Source organism: Salvelinus alpinus, chromosome 12 (genome assembly GCF_045679555.1).
Source record: "Salvelinus alpinus chromosome 12, SLU_Salpinus.1, whole genome shotgun sequence".
NCBI lineage: Eukaryota > Metazoa > Chordata > Actinopteri > Salmoniformes > Salmonidae > Salvelinus > Salvelinus alpinus.
Genome location: NC_092097.1, coordinates 24,587,891 through 24,605,574, shown reverse-complemented (window position 1 = coordinate 24,605,574; position 17,684 = coordinate 24,587,891). Strand labels below are relative to the sequence as shown.

General features: G+C 51.0%; 1 protein-coding gene across 4 annotated transcripts in view; it reads left to right on the top strand.

Moving 5' to 3' along the window:
* The window catches only part of tfeb (transcription factor EB), a 126,124-nt gene extending 108,991 nt beyond the window's left edge, over positions 1-17,133 (top strand). For all 4 annotated transcript variants that reach the window (XM_071335458.1, XM_071335457.1, XM_071335459.1 and 1 more), the window contains 3 exons: positions 13,584-13,659; positions 13,898-14,045; positions 14,221-17,133. In XM_071335458.1, the coding sequence (XP_071191559.1) occupies positions 13,584-13,659; positions 13,898-14,045; positions 14,221-14,766 (770 nt within the window). In that variant the 3' untranslated portion in view covers positions 14,767-17,133. The remainder of the gene's footprint in view (positions 1-13,583; positions 13,660-13,897; positions 14,046-14,220) is intronic.
* The last annotated feature ends 551 nt before the right edge of the window (positions 17,134-17,684 follow it).

Below are 17,684 nucleotides of genomic sequence, written 5' to 3'. Positions count from 1 at the left end.
TCTCGGTCGGTCGGTGTCGCTCTCTCTCTCCCTCTCGGTCGGTCGGTGTCGCTCTCTCTCTCCCTCTCGGTCGGTCGGTGTCGCTCTCTCTCTCCCTCTCGGTCGGTCGGTGTCGCTCTCTCTCTCCCTCTCGGTCGGTCGGTGTCGCTCTCTCTCTCCCTCTCGGTCGGTCGGTGTCGCTCTCTCTCTCTCTCTCGGTCGGTCGGTGTCGGTCTCTCTCTCGGTCGGTCGGTGTCGGTCTCTCTCGGTCGGTCGGTCGGTGTCGGTCTCTCTCTCTCGGTCGGTCGGTGTCGGTCTCTCTCTCTCGGTCGGTCGGTGTCGGTCTCTCTCTCTCGGTCGGTCGGTGTCGGTCTCTCTCTCTCTCTCGGTCGGTCGGTGTCGGTCTCTCTCTCCCTCTCGGTCGGTCGGTGTCGGTCTCTCTCTCCCTCTCGGTCGGTCGGTGTCGCTCTCTCTCTCCCTCTCGGTCGGTCGGTGTCGCTCTCTCTCTCCCTCTCGGTCGGTCGGTGTCGCTCTCTCTCTCCCTCTCGGTCGGTCGGTGTCGCTCTCTCTCTCCCTCTCGGTCGGTCGGTGTCGCTCTCTCTCTCCCTCTCGGTCGGTCGGTGTCGCTCTCTCTCTCCCTCTCGGTCGGTCGGTGTCGCTCTCTCTCTCCCTCTCGGTCGGTCGGTGTCGCTCTCTCTCTCCCTCTCGGTCGGTCGGTGTCGCTCTCTCTCTCCCTCTCGGTCGGTCGGTGTCGGTCTCTCTCTCCCTCTCGGTCGGTCGGTGTCGGTCTCTCTCTCCCTCTCGGTCGGTCGGTGTCGGTCTCTCTCTCCCTCTCGGTCGGTCGGTGTCGGTCTCTCTCTCCCTCTCGGTCGGTCGGTGTCGGTCTCTCTCTCCCTCTCGGTCGGTCGGTGTCGGTCTCTCTCTCCCTCTCGGTCGGTCGGTGTCGGTCTCTCTCTCCCTCTCGGTCGGTCGGTGTCGGTCTCTCTCTCGGTCGGTCGGTCGGTGTCGGTCTCTCTCGGTGTCGGTCTCTCTCTCTCTCGGTCGGTCGGTCGGTGTCGGTCTCTCTCTCGGTCGGTCGGTCGGTGTCGGTCTCTCTCTCGGTCGGTCGGTCGGTGTCGGTCTCTCTCTCGGTCGGTCGATCGGTGTCGGTCTCTCTCTCGGTCGGTCGGTCGGTGTCGGTCTCTCTCTCGGTCGGTCGGTCGGTGTCGGTCTCTCTCTCGGTCGGTCTCTCTCTCTCGGTCGGTCGGTCGGTGTCGGTCTCTCTCTCGGTCGGTCGGTCGGTGTCGGTCTCTCTCTCGGTCGGTCGGCCGGTGTCGGTCTCTCTCTCGGTCGGTCGGTCGGTGTCGGTCTCTCTCTCGGTCGGTCGGTCGGTGTCGGTCTCTCTCTCGGTCGGTCGGTGTCGGTCTCTCTCTCGGTCGGTCGGTCGGTGTCGGTCTCTCTCTCTCTCGGTCGGTCGGTGTCGGTCTCTCTCTCTCTCGGTCGGTCGGTGTCGGTCTCTCTCTCTCGGTCGGTCGGTGTCGGTCTCTCTCTCTCGGTCGGTCGGTGTCGGTCTCTCTCTCTCGGTCGGTCGGTGTCGGTCTCTCTCTCTCGGTCGGTCGGTGTCGGTCTCTCTCTCCCTCTCGGTCGGTCGGTGTCGCTCTCTCTCTCCCTCTCGGTCGGTCGGTGTCGCTCTCTCTCTCCCTCTCGGTCGGTCGGTGTCGCTCTCTCTCTCCCTCTCGGTCGGTCGGTGTCGCTCTCTCTCTCCCTCTCGGTCGGTCGGTGTCGCTCTCTCTCTCCCTCTCGGTCGGTCGGTGTCGCTCTCTCTCTCCCTCTCGGTCGGTCGGTGTCGCTCTCTCTCTCCCTCTCGGTCGGTCGGTGTCGCTCTCTCTCTCCCTCTCGGTCGGTCGGTGTCGCTCTCTCTCTCCCTCTCGGTCGGTCGGTGTCGGTCTCTCTCTCCCTCTCGGTCGGTCGGTGTCGGTCTCTCTCTCCCTCTCGGTCGGTCGGTGTCGGTCTCTCTCTCCCTCTCGGTCGGTCGGTGTCGGTCTCTCTCTCCCTCTCGGTCGGTCGGTGTCGGTCTCTCTCTCCCTCTCGGTCGGTCGGTGTCGGTCTCTCTCTCCCTCTCGGTCGGTCGGTGTCGGTCTCTCTCTCCCTCTCGGTCGGTCGGTGTCGGTCTCTCTCTCCCTCTCGGTCGGTCGGTGTCGGTCTCTCTCTCCCTCTCGGTCGGTCGGTGTCGGTCTCTCTCTCCCTCGGTCGGTCGGTGTCGGTCTCTCTCTCTCGGTCGGTCGGTCGGTGTCGGTCTCTCTCTCTCGGTCGGTCGGTCGGTGTCGGTCTCTCTCTCTCGGTCGGTCGGTCGGTGTCGGTCTCTCTCTCGGTCGGTCGGTCGGTGTCGGTCTCTCTCTCGGTCGGTCGGTCGGTGTCGGTCTCTCTCTCGGTCGGTCGGTCGGTGTCGGTCTCTCTCTCGGTCGGTCGGTCGGTGTCGGTCTCTCTCTCGGTCGGTCGGTCGGTGTCGGTCTCTCTCTCGGTCGGTCGGTGTCGGTCTCTCTCTCGGTCGGTCGGTGTCGGTCTCTCTCTCGGTCGGTCGGTGTCGGTCTCTCTCTCGGTCGGTCGGTCGGTGTCGGTCTCTCTCTCTCGGTCGGTCGGTGTCGGTCTCTCTCTCGGTCGGTCGGTCGGTGTCGGTCTCTCTCGGTCGGTCGGTCGGTGTCGGTCTCTCTCTCGGTCGGTCGGTCGGTGTCGGTCTCTCTCTCGATCGGTGTCGGTCTCTCTCTCGGTCGGTCGGTCGGTGTCGGTCTCTCTCTCGGTCGGTCGGTGTCGGTCTCTCTCTCTCGGTCGGTCGGTGTCGGTCTCTCTCTCTCGGTCGGTCGGTGTCGGTCTCTCTCTCTCGGTCGGTCGGTGTCGGTCTCTCTCTCTCGGTCGGTCGGTGTCGGTCTCTCTCTCTCGGTCGGTCGGTGTCGGTCTCTCTCTCTCGGTCGGTCGGTGTCGGTCTCTCTCTCTCGGTCGGTCGGTGTCGGTCTCTCTCTCTCGGTCGGTCGGTGTCGGTCTCTCTCTCTCGGTCGGTCGGTGTCGGTCTCTCTCTCTCGGTCGGTCGGTGTCGGTCTCTCTCTCTCGGTCGGTCGGTGTCGGTCTCTCTCTCTCGGTCTCTCTCTCTCTCGGTCGGTCGGTGTCGGTCTCTCTCTCTCGGTCTCTCTCTCTCTCGGTCGGTCGGTGTCGGTCTCTCTCTCGGTCGGTCGGTGTCGGTCTCTCTCTCGGTCGGTCGGTGTCGGTCTCTCTCTCTCTCGGTCGGTCGGTGTCGGTCTCTCTCTCTCTCGGTCGGTCGGTGTCGGTCTCTCTCTCTCGGTCGGTCGGTGTCGGTCTCTCTCTCCCTCTCGGTCGGTCGGTGTCGGTCTCTCTCTCCCTCTCGGTCGGTCGGTGTCGGTCTCTCTCTCCCTCGGTCGGTCGGTGTCGGTCTCTCTCTCCCTCTCGGTCGGTCGGTGTCGGTCTCTCTCTCCCTCTCGGTCGGTCGGTGTCGCTCTCTCTCTCCCTCTCGGTCGGTCGGTGTCGCTCTCTCTCTCCCTCTCGGTCGGTCGGTGTCGCTCTCTCTCTCCCTCTCGGTCGGTCGGTGTCGCTCTCTCTCTCCCTCTCGGTCGGTCGGTGTCGCTCTCTCTCTCCCTCTCGGTCGGTCGGTGTCGCTCTCTCTCTCCCTCTCGGTCGGTCGGTGTCGCTCTCTCTCCCTCTCGGTCGGTCGGTGTCGCTCTCTCTCTCCCTCTCGGTCGGTCGGTGTCGCTCTCTCTCTCCCTCTCGGTCGGTCGGTGTCGCTCTCTCTCTCCCTCTCGGTCGGTCGGTGTCGCTCTCTCTCTCCCTCTCGGTCGGTCGGTGTCGCTCTCTCTCTCCCTCTCGGTCGGTCGGTCGGTGTCGCTCTCTCTCTCCCTCTCGGTCGGTCGGTCGGTGTCGCTCTCTCTCTCCCTCTCGGTCGGTCGGTCGGTGTCGCTCTCTCTCTCCCTCTCGGTCGGTCGGTGTCGCTCTCTCTCTCCCTCTCGGTCGGTCGGTGTCGCTCTCTCTCTCCCTCTCGGTCGGTCGGTGTCGCTCTCTCTCTCCCTCTCGGTCGGTCGGTGTCGCTCTCTCTCTCCCTCTCGGTCGGTCGGTCGGTGTCGCTCTCTCTCTCCCTCTCGGTCGGTCGGTCGGTGTCGCTCTCTCTCTCCCTCTCGGTCGGTCGGTCGGTGTCGCTCTCTCTCTCCCTCTCGGTCGGTCGGTGTCGCTCTCTCTCTCCCTCTCGGTCGGTCGGTGTCGCTCTCTCTCTCCCTCTCGGTCGGTCGGTGTCGCTCTCTCTCTCCCTCTCGGTCGGTCGGTGTCGCTCTCTCTCTCCCTCTCGGTCGGTCGGTGTCGCTCTCTCTCTCCCTCTCGGTCGGTCGGTGTCGCTCTCTCTCTCCCTCTCGGTCGGTCGGTGTCGCTCTCTCTCTCCCTCTCGGTCGGTCGGTGTCGCTCTCTCTCTCCCTCTCGGTCGGTCGGTGTCGCTCTCTCTCTCGGTCGGTCGGTCGGTGTCGCTCTCTCTCTCCCTCTCGGTCGGTCGGTGTCGCTCTCTCTCTCCCTCTCGGTCGGTCGGTGTCGCTCTCTCTCTCCCTCTCGGTCGGTCGGTGTCGCTCTCTCTCTCCCTCTCGGTCGGTCGGTGTCGCTCTCTCTCTCCCTCTCGGTCGGTCGGTGTCGCTCTCTCTCTCCCTCTCGGTCGGTCGGTGTCGCTCTCTCTCTCCCTCTCGGTCGGTCGGTGTCGCTCTCTCTCTCCCTCTCGGTCGGTCGGTGTCGGTCTCTCTCTCCCTCTCGGTCGGTCGGTGTCGCTCTCTCTCTCCCTCTCGGTCGGTCGGTGTCGGTCTCTCTCTCCCTCTCGGTCGGTCGGTGTCGCTCTCTCTCTCCCTCTCGGTCGGTCGGTGTCGCTCTCTCTCTCCCTCTCGGTCGGTCGGTGTCGCTCTCTCTCTCCCTCTCGGTCGGTCGGTGTCGCTCTCTCTCTCCCTCTCGGTCGGTCGGTGTCGCTCTCTCTCTCCCTCTCGGTCGGTCGGTGTCGCTCTCTCTCTCCCTCTCGGTCGGTCGGTGTCGCTCTCTCTCTCCCTCTCGGTCGGTCGGTGTCGCTCTCTCTCTCCCTCTCGGTCGGTTGGTGTCGCTCTCTCTCTCCCTCTCGGTCGGTCGGTGTCGCTCTCTCTCTCCCTCTCGGTCGGTCGGTGTCGCTCTCTCTCTCCCTCTCGGTCGGTCGGTGTCGCTCTCTCTCTCCCTCTCGGTCGGTCGGTGTCGCTCTCTCTCTCCCTCTCGGTCGGTCGGTGTCGCTCTCTCTCTCCCTCTCGGTCGGTCGGTGTCGCTCTCTCTCTCCCTCTCGGTCGGTCGGTGTCGCTCTCTCTCTCCCTCTCGGTCGGTCGGTGTCGCTCTCTCTCTCCCTCTCGGTCGGTCGGTGTCGCTCTCTCTCTCCCTCTCGGTCGGTCGGTGTCGCTCTCTCTCTCCCTCTCGGTCGGTCGGTGTCGCTCTCTCTCTCCCTCTCGGTCGGTCGGTGTCGCTCTCTCTCTCCCTCTCGGTCGGTCGGTGTCGCTCTCTCTCTCCCTCTCGGTCGGTCGGTGTCGCTCTCTCTCTCCCTCTCGGTCGGTCGGTGTCGCTCTCTCTCTCCCTCTCGGTCGGTCGGTGTCGCTCTCTCTCTCCCTCTCGGTCGGTCGGTGTCGCTCTCTCTCTCCCTCTCGGTCGGTCGGTCGGTGTCGCTCTCTCTCTCCCTCTCGGTCGGTCGGTCGGTGTCGCTCTCTCTCTCCCTCTCGGTCGGTCGGTCGGTGTCGCTCTCTCTCTCCCTCTCGGTCGGTCGGTGTCGCTCTCTCTCTCCCTCTCGGTCGGTCGGTGTCGCTCTCTCTCTCCCTCTCGGTCGGTCTCGGTCTCTCGCTCTCTCTCTCCCTCTCGGTCGGTCGGTGTCGCTCTCTCCCTCTCGGTCGGCCTCGGTCTCTCTCTCTCCCTCTCGGTCGGTCTCGGTCTCTCGCTCTCTCTCTCCCTCTCGGTCGGTCGGTCTCTCGCTCTCTCTCTCGGTCGGCCTCGGTCTCTCGCTCTCTCTCTCGGTCGGCCTCGGTCTCTCGCTCTCTCTCTCGGTCGGCCTCGGTCTCTCGCTCTCTCTCTCGGTCGGCCTCGGTCTCTCGCTCTCTCTCTCGGTCGGTCTCTCGGTCTCTCTCTCTCCTGGTCGGTCTCTCGCTCTCTCTCTCCTGGTCGGTCTCTCGCTCTCTCTCTCGGTCGGTCTCTCGCTCTCTCTCTCGGTCGGTCTCTCTCTCTCTCTCTCTGTCGGTCTCTCGCTCTCTCTCTCGGTCGGTCTCTCGCTCTCTCTCTCGGTCGGTCTCTCGCTCTCTCTCTCGGTCGGTCTCTCTCTCTCGGTCGGTCTCTCTCTCTCTCTCGGTCGGTCTCTCGCTCTCTCTCTCGGTCGGTCTCTCTCTCTCTCTCTCTCGGTCTCTCTCTCTCTCTGTCGGTCTCTCTCTCTCTCTCTCTGTCGGTCTCTCTCTCTCTCGGTCGGTCTCTCTCTCTCTCTCTGTGTCGGTCTCTCTCTCATTATTGGTCTCAGTCTCTCTCGGTCTTGGTCTCCCTCTCTGTTTCTCCCTCTCTCTCTCCGTCTCCCACTCTTGGTCTCTCACTCTCTCACGGTCTCGGTCTTTCTCTCTCCCTCTCTCTCTCACGGTCTCTCCCTCTCTCTCACACGGTCGGTATCTCTCTCTCTCTCTCTCTCTCTCTGTCGGTCTCTTTCTCTCTCTGTCGGTCTCTCTCTCTCTCTGTCGGTCTCTATCGGTCTCTCTCTCTCTGTGTCGGTCTCTCTCTCTCTGTCGGTCTCTTTCAATTCAATTTGCTTTATTGGCATGACGTAACAATGTACATATTGCCAAAGCTTACTTTGGATATTTACAATATACAAATAAATAAAAATGAGAATCAAAATTGTCAACGGGACAACAGTAATAACAATATACAAAGAGTCAAAATAACCATAAATTCAACAATAACAATAAGCATACAGTAGAGAGCATCTCTCTCTCTCTGTCGGTCTCTCTCTCTCTCTCTGTCGGTCTCTCTCGCTCTCTCTGTCGGTCTCTCTCGCTCTCTCTGTCGGTCTCTCTATCTCACGGTCTCTCTCGCTCGGTCTCGTTAGCTTTCTCGCTCTCTCTCTCACAGTCTCTCTCTCTCACTCTCTCGCTCTCTCTGTCTCTCTCACACAGTCGGTCTCTTTCTCTCGCTCTCGCTCTCTCTCTCTGTCTCGCGCTCTCACGGTTGGTCTCTCTCTCGGTCGGTGTCTCTCACTCTCTCACGGTCTCGGTCTTTCTCAATTCAATTCAATTCAAGGGGCTTTATTGGCATGGGAAACATGTGTTAACATTGCCAAAGCAAGTGAGGTAGATATTATACAAAAGTGAAATAAACAATACAAATTAACAGTAAACATTACACATACAGAAGTTTCAAAACAATAAAGACATTACAAATGTTATATTATATATATACAGTGTTGTAACAATGTACAAATGGTTAAAGCACACAAGTTAAAATAAATAAGCATAAATATGGGTTGTATTTACAATGGTGTTTGTTCTTCACTGGTTGCCCTTTTCTTGTGGCAACAGGTCACAAATCTTGCTGCTGTGATGGCACACTGTGGAATTTCTCCCAGTAGATATGGGAGTTTATCAAAATTGGATTTGTTTTCAAATTCTTTGTGGATCTGTGTAATCTGAGGGAAATATGTCTCTCTAATATGGTCATACATTGGGCAGGAGGTTAGGAAGTGCAGCTCAGTTTCCACCTCATTTTGTGGGCAGTGTGCACATAGCCTGTCTTCTCTTGAGAGCCATGTCTGCCTACGGCGGCCTTTCTCAATAGCAAGGCTATGCTCACTGAGTCTGTACATAGTCAAAGCTTTCCTTAAGTTTGGGTCAGTCACAGTGGTCAGGTATTCTGCCACTGTGTACTCTCTATTTAGGGCCAAATAGCATTCTAGTTTGCTCTGTTTTTTTGTTAATTCTTTCCAATGTGTCAAGTAATTATCTTTTTGTTTTCTCATGATTTGGTTGGGTCTAATTGTGCTGTTGTCCTGGGGCTCTGTGGGGTGTGTTTGTGTTTGTGAACAGAGCCCTAGGACCAGCTTACTTAGGGGACTCTTCTCCAGGTTCATCTCTCTGTAGGTGATGGCTTTGTTATGGAAGGTTTGGGAATCGCTTCCTTTTAGGTGGTTGTAGAATTTAACGTCTCTTTTCTGGATTTTGATAATTAGCGGGTATCGGCCTAATTCTGCTCTGCATGCATTATTTGGTGTTCTACGTTGTACACGGAGGATATTTTTGCAGAATTCTGCATGCAGAGTCTCAATTTGGTGTTTGTCCCATTTTGTGAAATCTTGGTTGGTGAGCGGACCCCAGACCTCACAACCATAAAGGGCAATGGGCTCTATGACTGATTCAAGTATTTTTTGCCAGATCCTAATTGGTATGTTGAAATTTATGTTCCTTTTGATGGCATAGAAGGCCCTTCTTGCCTTGTCTCTCAGATCGTTCACAGCTTTGTGGAAGTTACCTGTGGTGCTGATGTTTAGGCCGAGGTATGTATAGTTTTTTGTGTGCTCTAGGGCAACGGTGTCTAGATGGAATTTGTGGTCCTGGTGACTGGACCTTTTTTGGAACACCATTATTTTGGTCTTACTGAGATTTACTGTCAGGGCCCAGGTCTGACAGAATCTGTGCAGAAGATCTAGGTGCTGCTGTAGGCCCTCCTTGGTTGGTGACAGAAGCACCAGATCATCAGCAAACAGTAGACATTTGACTTCGGATTCTAGTAGGGTGAGACCGGGTGCTGCAGACTGTTCTAGTGCCCGCGCCAATTCGTTGATATATATGTTGAAGAGGGTGGGGCTTAAGCTGCATCCCTGTCTCACCCCACGACCCTGTGTGAAGAATGTGTGTGTTTTTTGCCAATTTTAACCGCACACTTGTTGTTTGTGTACATGGATTTTATAATGTCGTATGTTTTACCCCCAACACCACTTTCCATCAATTTGTATAGCAGACCCTCATGCCAAATTGAGTCGAAGGCTTTTTTGAAATCAACAAAGCATGAGAAGACTTTGCCTTTGTTTTGGTTTGTTTGGTTGTCAATTAGGGTGTGTAGGGTGAATACATGGTCTGTTGTACGGTAATTTGGTAAAAAGCCAATTTGACATTTGCTCAGTACATTGTTTTCATTGAGGAAATGTACGAGTCTGCTGTTAATGATAATGCAGAGGATTTTCCCAAGGTTACTGTTGACGCATATTCCACGGTAGTTATTGGGGTCAAATTTGTCTCCACTTTTGTGGATTGGGGTGATCAGTCCTTGGTTCCAAATATTGGGGAAGATGCCAGAGCTAAGGACGATGTTAAAGAGTTTTAGTATAGCCAATTGGAATTTGTTGTCTGTATATTTGATCATTTCATTAAGGATACCATCAACACCACAGGCCTTTTTGGGTTGGAGGGTTTTTATTTTGTCCTGTAACTCATTCAAGGTAATTGGAGAATCCAGTGGGTTCTGGTAGTCTTTAATAGTTGATTCTAGGATTTGTATTTGATCATGTATATGTTTTTGCTCTTTATTCTTTGCTATAGAGTCAAAAAGATTGGAGAAGTGGTTTACCCATACATCTCCATTTTGGATAGATAATTCTTCGTGTTGTTGTTTGTTTAGTGTTTTCCAATTTTCCCAGAATTGGTTAGAGTCTATGGAGTCTTCAATTACATTGAGCTGATTTCTGACGTGCTGTTCCTTCTTTTTCCGTAGTGTATTTCTGTATTGTTTTAGTGATTCACCATAGTGAAGGCGTAGACTCAGGTTTTCCGGGTCTCTATGTTTTTGGTTGGACAGGTTTCTCAATTTATTTCTTAGATTTTTGCATTCTTTATCAAACCATTTGTCATTGTTGTTCATTTTCTTCGGTTTTCTATTTGAGATTTTTAGATTTGATAGGGAAGCTGAGAGGTCAAATTTACTGTTAAGATTTTCTACTTTCTCTCTGTCTCTCTCTCTCTCACGGTTCTCTCTCACGGTCTCTCCCTCACGGTCGGTCTCTCTCGCTCGCTCTCTCTCTCTCTCTCTCTCTCTCTCTCTCTCTCTCTCTCTCTCTCTCTCTCTCTCTCTCTCTCTCTCTCTCTCGGTCTCGGTCTCTCTCGGTCTCTCTCGGTCTCGGTCTCTCTCGGTCTCTCTCGGTCTCTCGGTCTCTCTCTCTCTCTCGGTCTCTCTCTCTCTCTCGGTCTCTCTCTCTCTCTCGGTCTCTCTCTCTCTCTCGGTCTCTCTCTCTCTCTCTCTCTCGGTCTCTTTCTCTCTCGGTCGGTCTCTTTCTCTCTCGGTCGGTCTCTCTCTCAAATTCAAATTCAAGCTGCTTTATTGGCATGAAAAACATTGTGTCAATATTGCCAAAGCAACAATGTATACAATATACATTGTAATAAAAAATAAAACTATAACTAACTTATAACTAAATAACGGTCATCTTCACCATTACATCGGTACTACAACTACTATCATCATTACCACCACTACCACCACCACCATCATTAAACTGCTATCATTACCATTACCACCCATACCACTACTATTTGGAATGATAAACAACAATAATAATAGTAATAACAATAACAGTAATAACAATAACAGTCATAATAAGTAAGTTGCTGCTTACTATGCAGATGTTATTATTCAGTGTCCCTCAGGCTATGGCAGGCAAATACATATTTGGCTGCAAGAGGAGCCATTGCTCCTTCGCCCATGAGTATTTTTAGTTTTTCCTCTGGGTTTAATAAGTTAAAATTTGGAATAAATGTAGTCATTTCTGTGAATAATGAATCTCTTGGTGAGGAATATTTATCACAGTAAAGGAGAAAGTGCATCTGTTTCTACCTCCCCTGTCGTGCAGTGACCACATACACGCTCCTCTTTGGGTAGCCATGTCTTTTTATGTCTGCCGGTTTCTATTGCCAATTGATGGTCACTCAGCCTGTACTTGGTAAGGATCTGTCTCTGCTTCGTATCTCTGACAGAGTAGAGATATTCAGCCAATTCATATTCTCTGTTTAGGGTCAGATAGCAATTTAGTCGGCTTTGGGATTTTGTTTCGTTTTTCCAATGTTGTATATATGAGTCCTTTGATTGGTTCATGATTTTGTTTATTGGAATTCTTTCTTTTGAAGCAGTGCTGGTGTCAGCTTGGTTGGTTAGGTCCAACACCAGCTGACTGAGAGGGCTCGTTTCTGGGCTCAGTTCTTGGGTTTGAAGTGCTTTAAATTGCAGACTCGAATTTGGACTTGAATTTAGATGTAGCCAAAATTTTTATGATCTTTTCTGTATTTTCATTATTACTGGAAAACGGCCCAATTCTGCCCTACATGCATTAGTTGGTGTATTTCTCTGGACTTGTAGGATTTTCCGACAGAATTCTGCATGTAGGCCTTCAATTGGATGTTTGTCCCACATTTCAAAGTCCAGTTTATTGAGTGGCCCCCAAACCTCACTTCCATAAAGAGCTATTGGTAGGATTACACTGTCAAATATTTTGGTCCAAATTCTAATTGGGATGTTGATTTTGAATAATTTCATTTTTATTGCATACAATGCTCTGCGGGCTTTTTCTTTGAGTGCATTCACTGCCCTATTAAAGTTTCCCGATGCAGATATGGTCAGACCAAGGTAGGTGTAATTTTTTGTGTGTTCAATGATGGTGTTGTTCAGGGTGAATTTATGGTGTTTTGTTTTTGGAAAATCATGATTTTAGTTTTTGGGAAATTTACTGCCAGGGCCCAATTATGGCAATATTGCTCTAGAATATTAATGTTCTGTTGAAGACCTTCTTTGGTTGGTGATAGAAGTACCAAGTCATCAGCATATAGCAGGTATTTCACCTCTGTGTCAAATAGTGTGAGTCCTGGGGCTGGAGAATGGTCCAACATGTCTGCTAATTCATTGATATAAATGTTGAAAAGATTTGGACTCAAACTACAGCCTTGTCTCACACCTCGACATTGTGAAAATAATTCTGTTCTTTGGTTTTTGATTTTTATTGCACACTTGTTTTCTGTGTACATACATTTTATTAAGTCATACTCGTCTCCCTCTCTCTCTCTCTCGTCTCCCTCTCTCTCTCTCTCTCGGTCTCCCGCTCTTGGTCTCTCTCTCGGTCTCTCTCTCGGTCGGTCTCTCGCTCATTCTTGGTCTCTTTCTCGCTTGTTCTTGATCTCTCTCTCGGTCTTGGTCTCGGTCTCTCTCTGTCCCTCTCTCGTCTCCCTCTCTCTCTCGTCTCCTTCTCTCTCTCGTCTCCTTCTCTCTCTCGTCTCCCTCTCTCTCTTGGTCTCTCCCTCTCTCGGTCCCTCTCTCTCTCGTCTCCCTCTCTCTCTCTCATCTCCCTCTCTCTCTCGTCTCCCTCTCTCTCTCGTCTCCCTCTCTCTCTCGATCTCCCTCTCTTGGTCTCTCTCACGGTCTCTCTCATGGTCTCCCTCTCTCTCACGGTCTCTCTTTCTCTTACACGGTCGGTCTCTTTTTCTTTCTTTCTCTCTCGGTTGGTCTCTCACGGTCTCGGTCTTTCTCTCTCTCTCTTTCTCTCTCTCTCTTTCTCTCTCACGGTCTCTCTCACGGTCTCTCTCACGGTCTCTCTCGCGGTCTCTCTCACAGTTTCTCGGTCTCTCTCTGTCCCTCTCTCGTCTCCCTCTCATCTCCCTCTCGCTCCCTCTCTCTCTGTCTCCCTCTCTCTCTCTCTCTCTCTCTCTCTCTCTCTCTCTCTCTCTCTCTCTCTCTCTCTCTCTCACGGTCTCTCTCTCTCGGGTCCTTTATATTTATATTGAAAGGGAATCGTCCGAGTTCTGTTCTGCTCTGCATGCATTATTTGGTACTTTTCCTTTGGATATTTAGGATAATCCAATGCTTGTAATTGTAATTACAGGTTTCACCCCAAACCTTGCTTCCATATAGTGCATTTGGTCAAATTACACTATTGAATATTTTGCACCAGATTTGGATAAGAATATTTGTTTATTTTTATACAGTAAAATACATTGCAGGCTTTTTCTTTAGTGCATTCACTTCCAGAAAAAATCCCCCAGAGGCACAGATTCTTTTATCTCAGGTGGTTGTACCATTGGGCATGTTCAACCATGGTATTTCCTCATTTGAAGGAGTGTCTGATCATCTGATTCCTGGCCTTCTTCTAGAAAATCAAATTTTTTGAAAGTTGATATTGATTCCCCAGTTGATGCTGTATTCCCAAAGAATGTTAAGTTGTTCCTTTAGACTTTTCTCTATTGGTGACAGTAGGACAAGGTCATCTGCTTAGAGCTGGAATCTGACTTCCTCATCTGTCTCTCTCTTTGTCTGTCTGTCTCTCTCTGTATCTGTCTGTCTCTAACCTCCAAGCTTCTCTGTCTCTAACCTCCAAGCTGACAACCACTCATCTACACTGTCTTGAGTTTAGTCAGCAATAACAGCCAGAGTGTATAGTCACGTCAGTGTGTGTGCGTGCCTTTGTGTTCATGTTATTGGGTTGTTGAAGGTGGACTGCCTCACATGAAATTCCAAATGCCATTGTTGCAACACGTTTTCCCATGTTCTCTTCACCTCCTTTCATCGTTCCCTCTTTTCCTGTGGTTTAGTTGAGAGGAGGAGGAGGTTCAACATCAACGACCGCATTAAAGAGCTGGGCGGCATGATCCCCAAAACCAACGACCTGTAAGTCACCTCACTTCACCGTGTTAATATTTGTTGTTCTATGTCTATGAGATATGTAGACTTTTTGTATATGTATTAGCAGAAGATGTATTCTTATGTGTCCTGCTTCTTGTTTGGCCAACTGATCCTTCTAACCGTATGAGCAAAATACATCTTTTTGGTTGCGAAGACATTGAAAAGACGTATTTTCAACATCTAGTGTTCACTGGGAAAGATGTTCTTCTGTAATGTTCTATAGGGACGTGCGCTGGAATAAGGGCACCATTCTGAGGGCTTCAGTAGAGTACATCAAGCGGATGCAGAAGGACATGCAGAGGACCAGAGAGGTGGAGAACAACTTCAAGAGGATGGAGATGGCCAACAAACAGCTGTGGCTGCGCATCGAGGTAACACACACACACATTCATTCATGCAACACACTCGGTCACACGCATACATACACACATTGAGGTAAAGAGCATGTACAGTATGAGCTCTAGAATGCCGTGCCATGCAGTCATCTGTATTTAATCATCTCTCCCTCTCTTTACCCTCTCTTCTTCCTCCTCTCTGTGTCTGTAGGAGTTAGAGATGCAGGCTCGTCTGCACGGCCTCCCCAGCTCCTCTCCCTCTGGGATGGGTTCTGGGGACCTGATGGGTTCCTACATCAAACAGGAGACCAGCCCTGAGGAGAAGCTCCAGCAGCAGCAGCAGCAGCAGGCCCAGCACCAAGCTCATGCCCAGGGCCAACAACACCACCACCATCCCCAGTCCCACCACATCCAGCCTCAGCAGGGTCAGCCCAGACAGCTGCCTCCTCTCCCCCCTCACCTCCAGCCCCAACTTCCCCTCCAGTACCCAGCTGTGGGCAGCTCTCAGCCCTTTGACTTTGCCCAGTCGCTGGACTTGTGTGACGGGGTGCCTGGCTACCCGGAGAGCTTGTCAGGGCTAGGGGAGCTCGGCCTCCTGGGTACCCAGGGAAGGAGAGGCGACCTGGGCTTCCTGATGATGGACGAGGCTCTGTCTCCTCTGGGTGGAGACCCTCTGCTCTCTGCCATGTCCCCTGAGGCCTCGGTTGACTCCAGCCGCAGATCCAGCTTCAGCATAGAGGACACAGATATACTGTAGAAGGAGTGTACACACAGACACACACAGACACAGGCACATATGATACGTACAGAACACCCACTGGACATACACCCCCAAGAGCACTGATATACTGTGATATATGCTTTTGCTCTGTTCAACAACCCTGCTACATATGCACTCCAAACTCCTCACATACACTGTAAGCGCTCGCATAGACACTGTACACACACTGAGACACACTTAAACACACACACTCAAAATTCTTATGGATGCACACCCTTAACACTCACATAGATACACATTCAACAGCAATATGAGAAACCAAATCCATGTTTCGGATTGAAATAGTTGTTCCCTACCACTGTAAATATCAGAGCACCTCTAAATGATACACAATCTAGTACACACACGAACACACAACGAGCACAGACAGCTTCTTGTTCACGCTAACACAGAAGGGCCCCTGTTATTTGAAGGGAAATATGTGAGGCACTGCCAACGGTTTAACACACACACACACCCTTCTTCTGTAAAACACACTGCCATGACCTCTATGGTACTGCCATCTCCTGTGTGACCTATGACCTTTAGCCTTTAGGGTACTGCCAAGTCTACTCCACGACCTCTGACCCCTGTGTGAATGTTGAGGAGAGATGGATTGGCCCTGCATTGTGAGATAGTGTAGCGATTGAAGAGGTTATGTAGCTCAGTCCTTAACCTGCCAACGTGCCTTGTGTTAGCCACCTGAAGCCCCACTCTATCTGGGTTAGCTGGAGAGTGTGGAGAGCGAAGGAGTGGGTTGTGTTTTAGCATATTGTAGTGCAGGGTTCCCCAACTGGCGGCCTGCGCTACAAATTTTGCCCACGGGTGATTTATTTGGCCCCGCAAGTTTTCTGAGACCACTTTCTTTTTTAAATTATTGTTTACATAAAAGACTGTTAAACGCCAGAAAATCAGCTCCAAGTGATTTTAGGGGTAGTAAAATAAATGTATTCCCATGCATAAAATAGGTTTGAAATGATTATGTTTTGATACCTGTTTGGGCTTCTTGCAGTCAATTAGCAGTCTACAAATTCTTTGTAATTATGTTCTGGCCCCCTGACCATCCGCTCAAGAAAACATTGTCCCGCAGCTGAATCTAGTTGATGATCCCTGTTGTAGTTTGTAGTGAGGAGCAGTCAAATAGATTGGTCTGTAGTGTCGTATTCCGCACTGTAAAAACACAGCACCAGCCTAACACACACACACACACACACACACAAAGCAGTGTGCCATGAGGCTGTGTTCAAATCAACACTTTGAGCGAGACTTCAGTACCTCACCCGGTTTGTGCTTGTAGAACTGCCAGCTTTGGGTCAGCCAGATAAAACTACACACACTCACTAGGTACAAACCAAACCAACCCTGTAGAAACCAAACTACGGCTGTACAATACATGAATAAACTAACAGGTAACAAATGAATTTGGATGAGGGACTAGGGGTAACACTTTGATTTGATATGGCTTATGATCAGTAAAGAAAAAAGGAAGAAACATGATGATTTAAAAGGTATTTGTTTGTATTCTTGATTATAGTTGGTTTTATTTTATCTCCCAAAGCACTGGAACCTATATTTTATTGACTTTGTACATGAAAGAATTTATGAAATTAGTTTTATTTCATATGTTTTATGCCACTAAGCCACTTAAATGTATTGTATTTGTTCTTTTTGATTTTATTTTATTCCAAAAGTACCTTTTTCCTCTAACAGCCATATGCAAGTATTTAAGCCACTAGTGTGAAAGTGTACGACCAGTGGGGAGACATATTCTATACTTTTCTTTGTGTGAAGAACTGTTCAAATTTCACCAGGCTGAGAACAACATGTACGTTTATATTATGCCATTTTTCTATTGATTGGGAGTGGTTTCTCTTTTTTAACCTACAGAAATTGGAACCAGAGACTGTTGAGAGGTGATTTATTTGATTTTATTCTGTTTTAATTGCGCTTTTTGTGAATGTGAAGATGGCCTGTAGTACTGCTCCCCAGCCAAACCCAAATACCACAAGAGAAGGGTATTTTCCTTCATGGTCTTTGATTTCCGTGGAGATGACTACCTTCTAATGGTACTCAGAAATACCATCGAGGAGATCCGTTGGCATAACCTTGAACAGACCTGACTCTCTCTGTCTGCCAGAGTTTGCCTTTATCCTGCTCCAATGTTAGTAAGCAATTGTTTTATTTTAGTTTTTATTGTCCAGCCAACACGCCAAAGAGCTTGTCTGCAGATAATGTTGTCCCCTCTTTGACTGCCCCCCCCCCCCCCCCCCCATGTCACTGTATGGGACTGACTCTGGCTGACTGGGCAGGGGAAACTGGCATTCTGGTTTTGCTTTGGATATAAAATGTTTTACCAAAATATGAGTATTTTTTTGTGTTTGAGTTTATTTTAGTTATTTAAATCGGGAAATCCCATATCCCACACCAAAAGCCTTATTTACAAGGGTTCCCTGCATGTACACAGTTATACGAATTCTCAATATTTACAATTGCAACCCAATACAAATATACAATATTTACAACCCAATTTTAGAAAACTAACTTAGAAAACACTAAGACATTCGTTAGTAAAAAGGTCATCAACCAGCCGTCTGAAGTGTCCTACATGCACCAAAACAAGTAAGGTGCAAAAAAACTAAATGCAGGTCTACTTAACTCAGGAGACAAAAGGGATCTCCAGAGTTAGCCATCTCTGACACTGGGTCTAGTAGCTCGTATGTCTGTAGGTTAACAATGAAGTAAGATTTGTGCAAGAGGGCTTTATAAACAGAAATCGTGCAATCCATCCAATGGACACCTGCAAAGCTAAAAAGGCCGATTTGTAATTCTGAAAGAGCCTTGTCAACAGAAGTGGCAGAAGAATACAAAACATTATCTTCCACATAAAATGGGTGATTAAAATTTCTTACAGACAA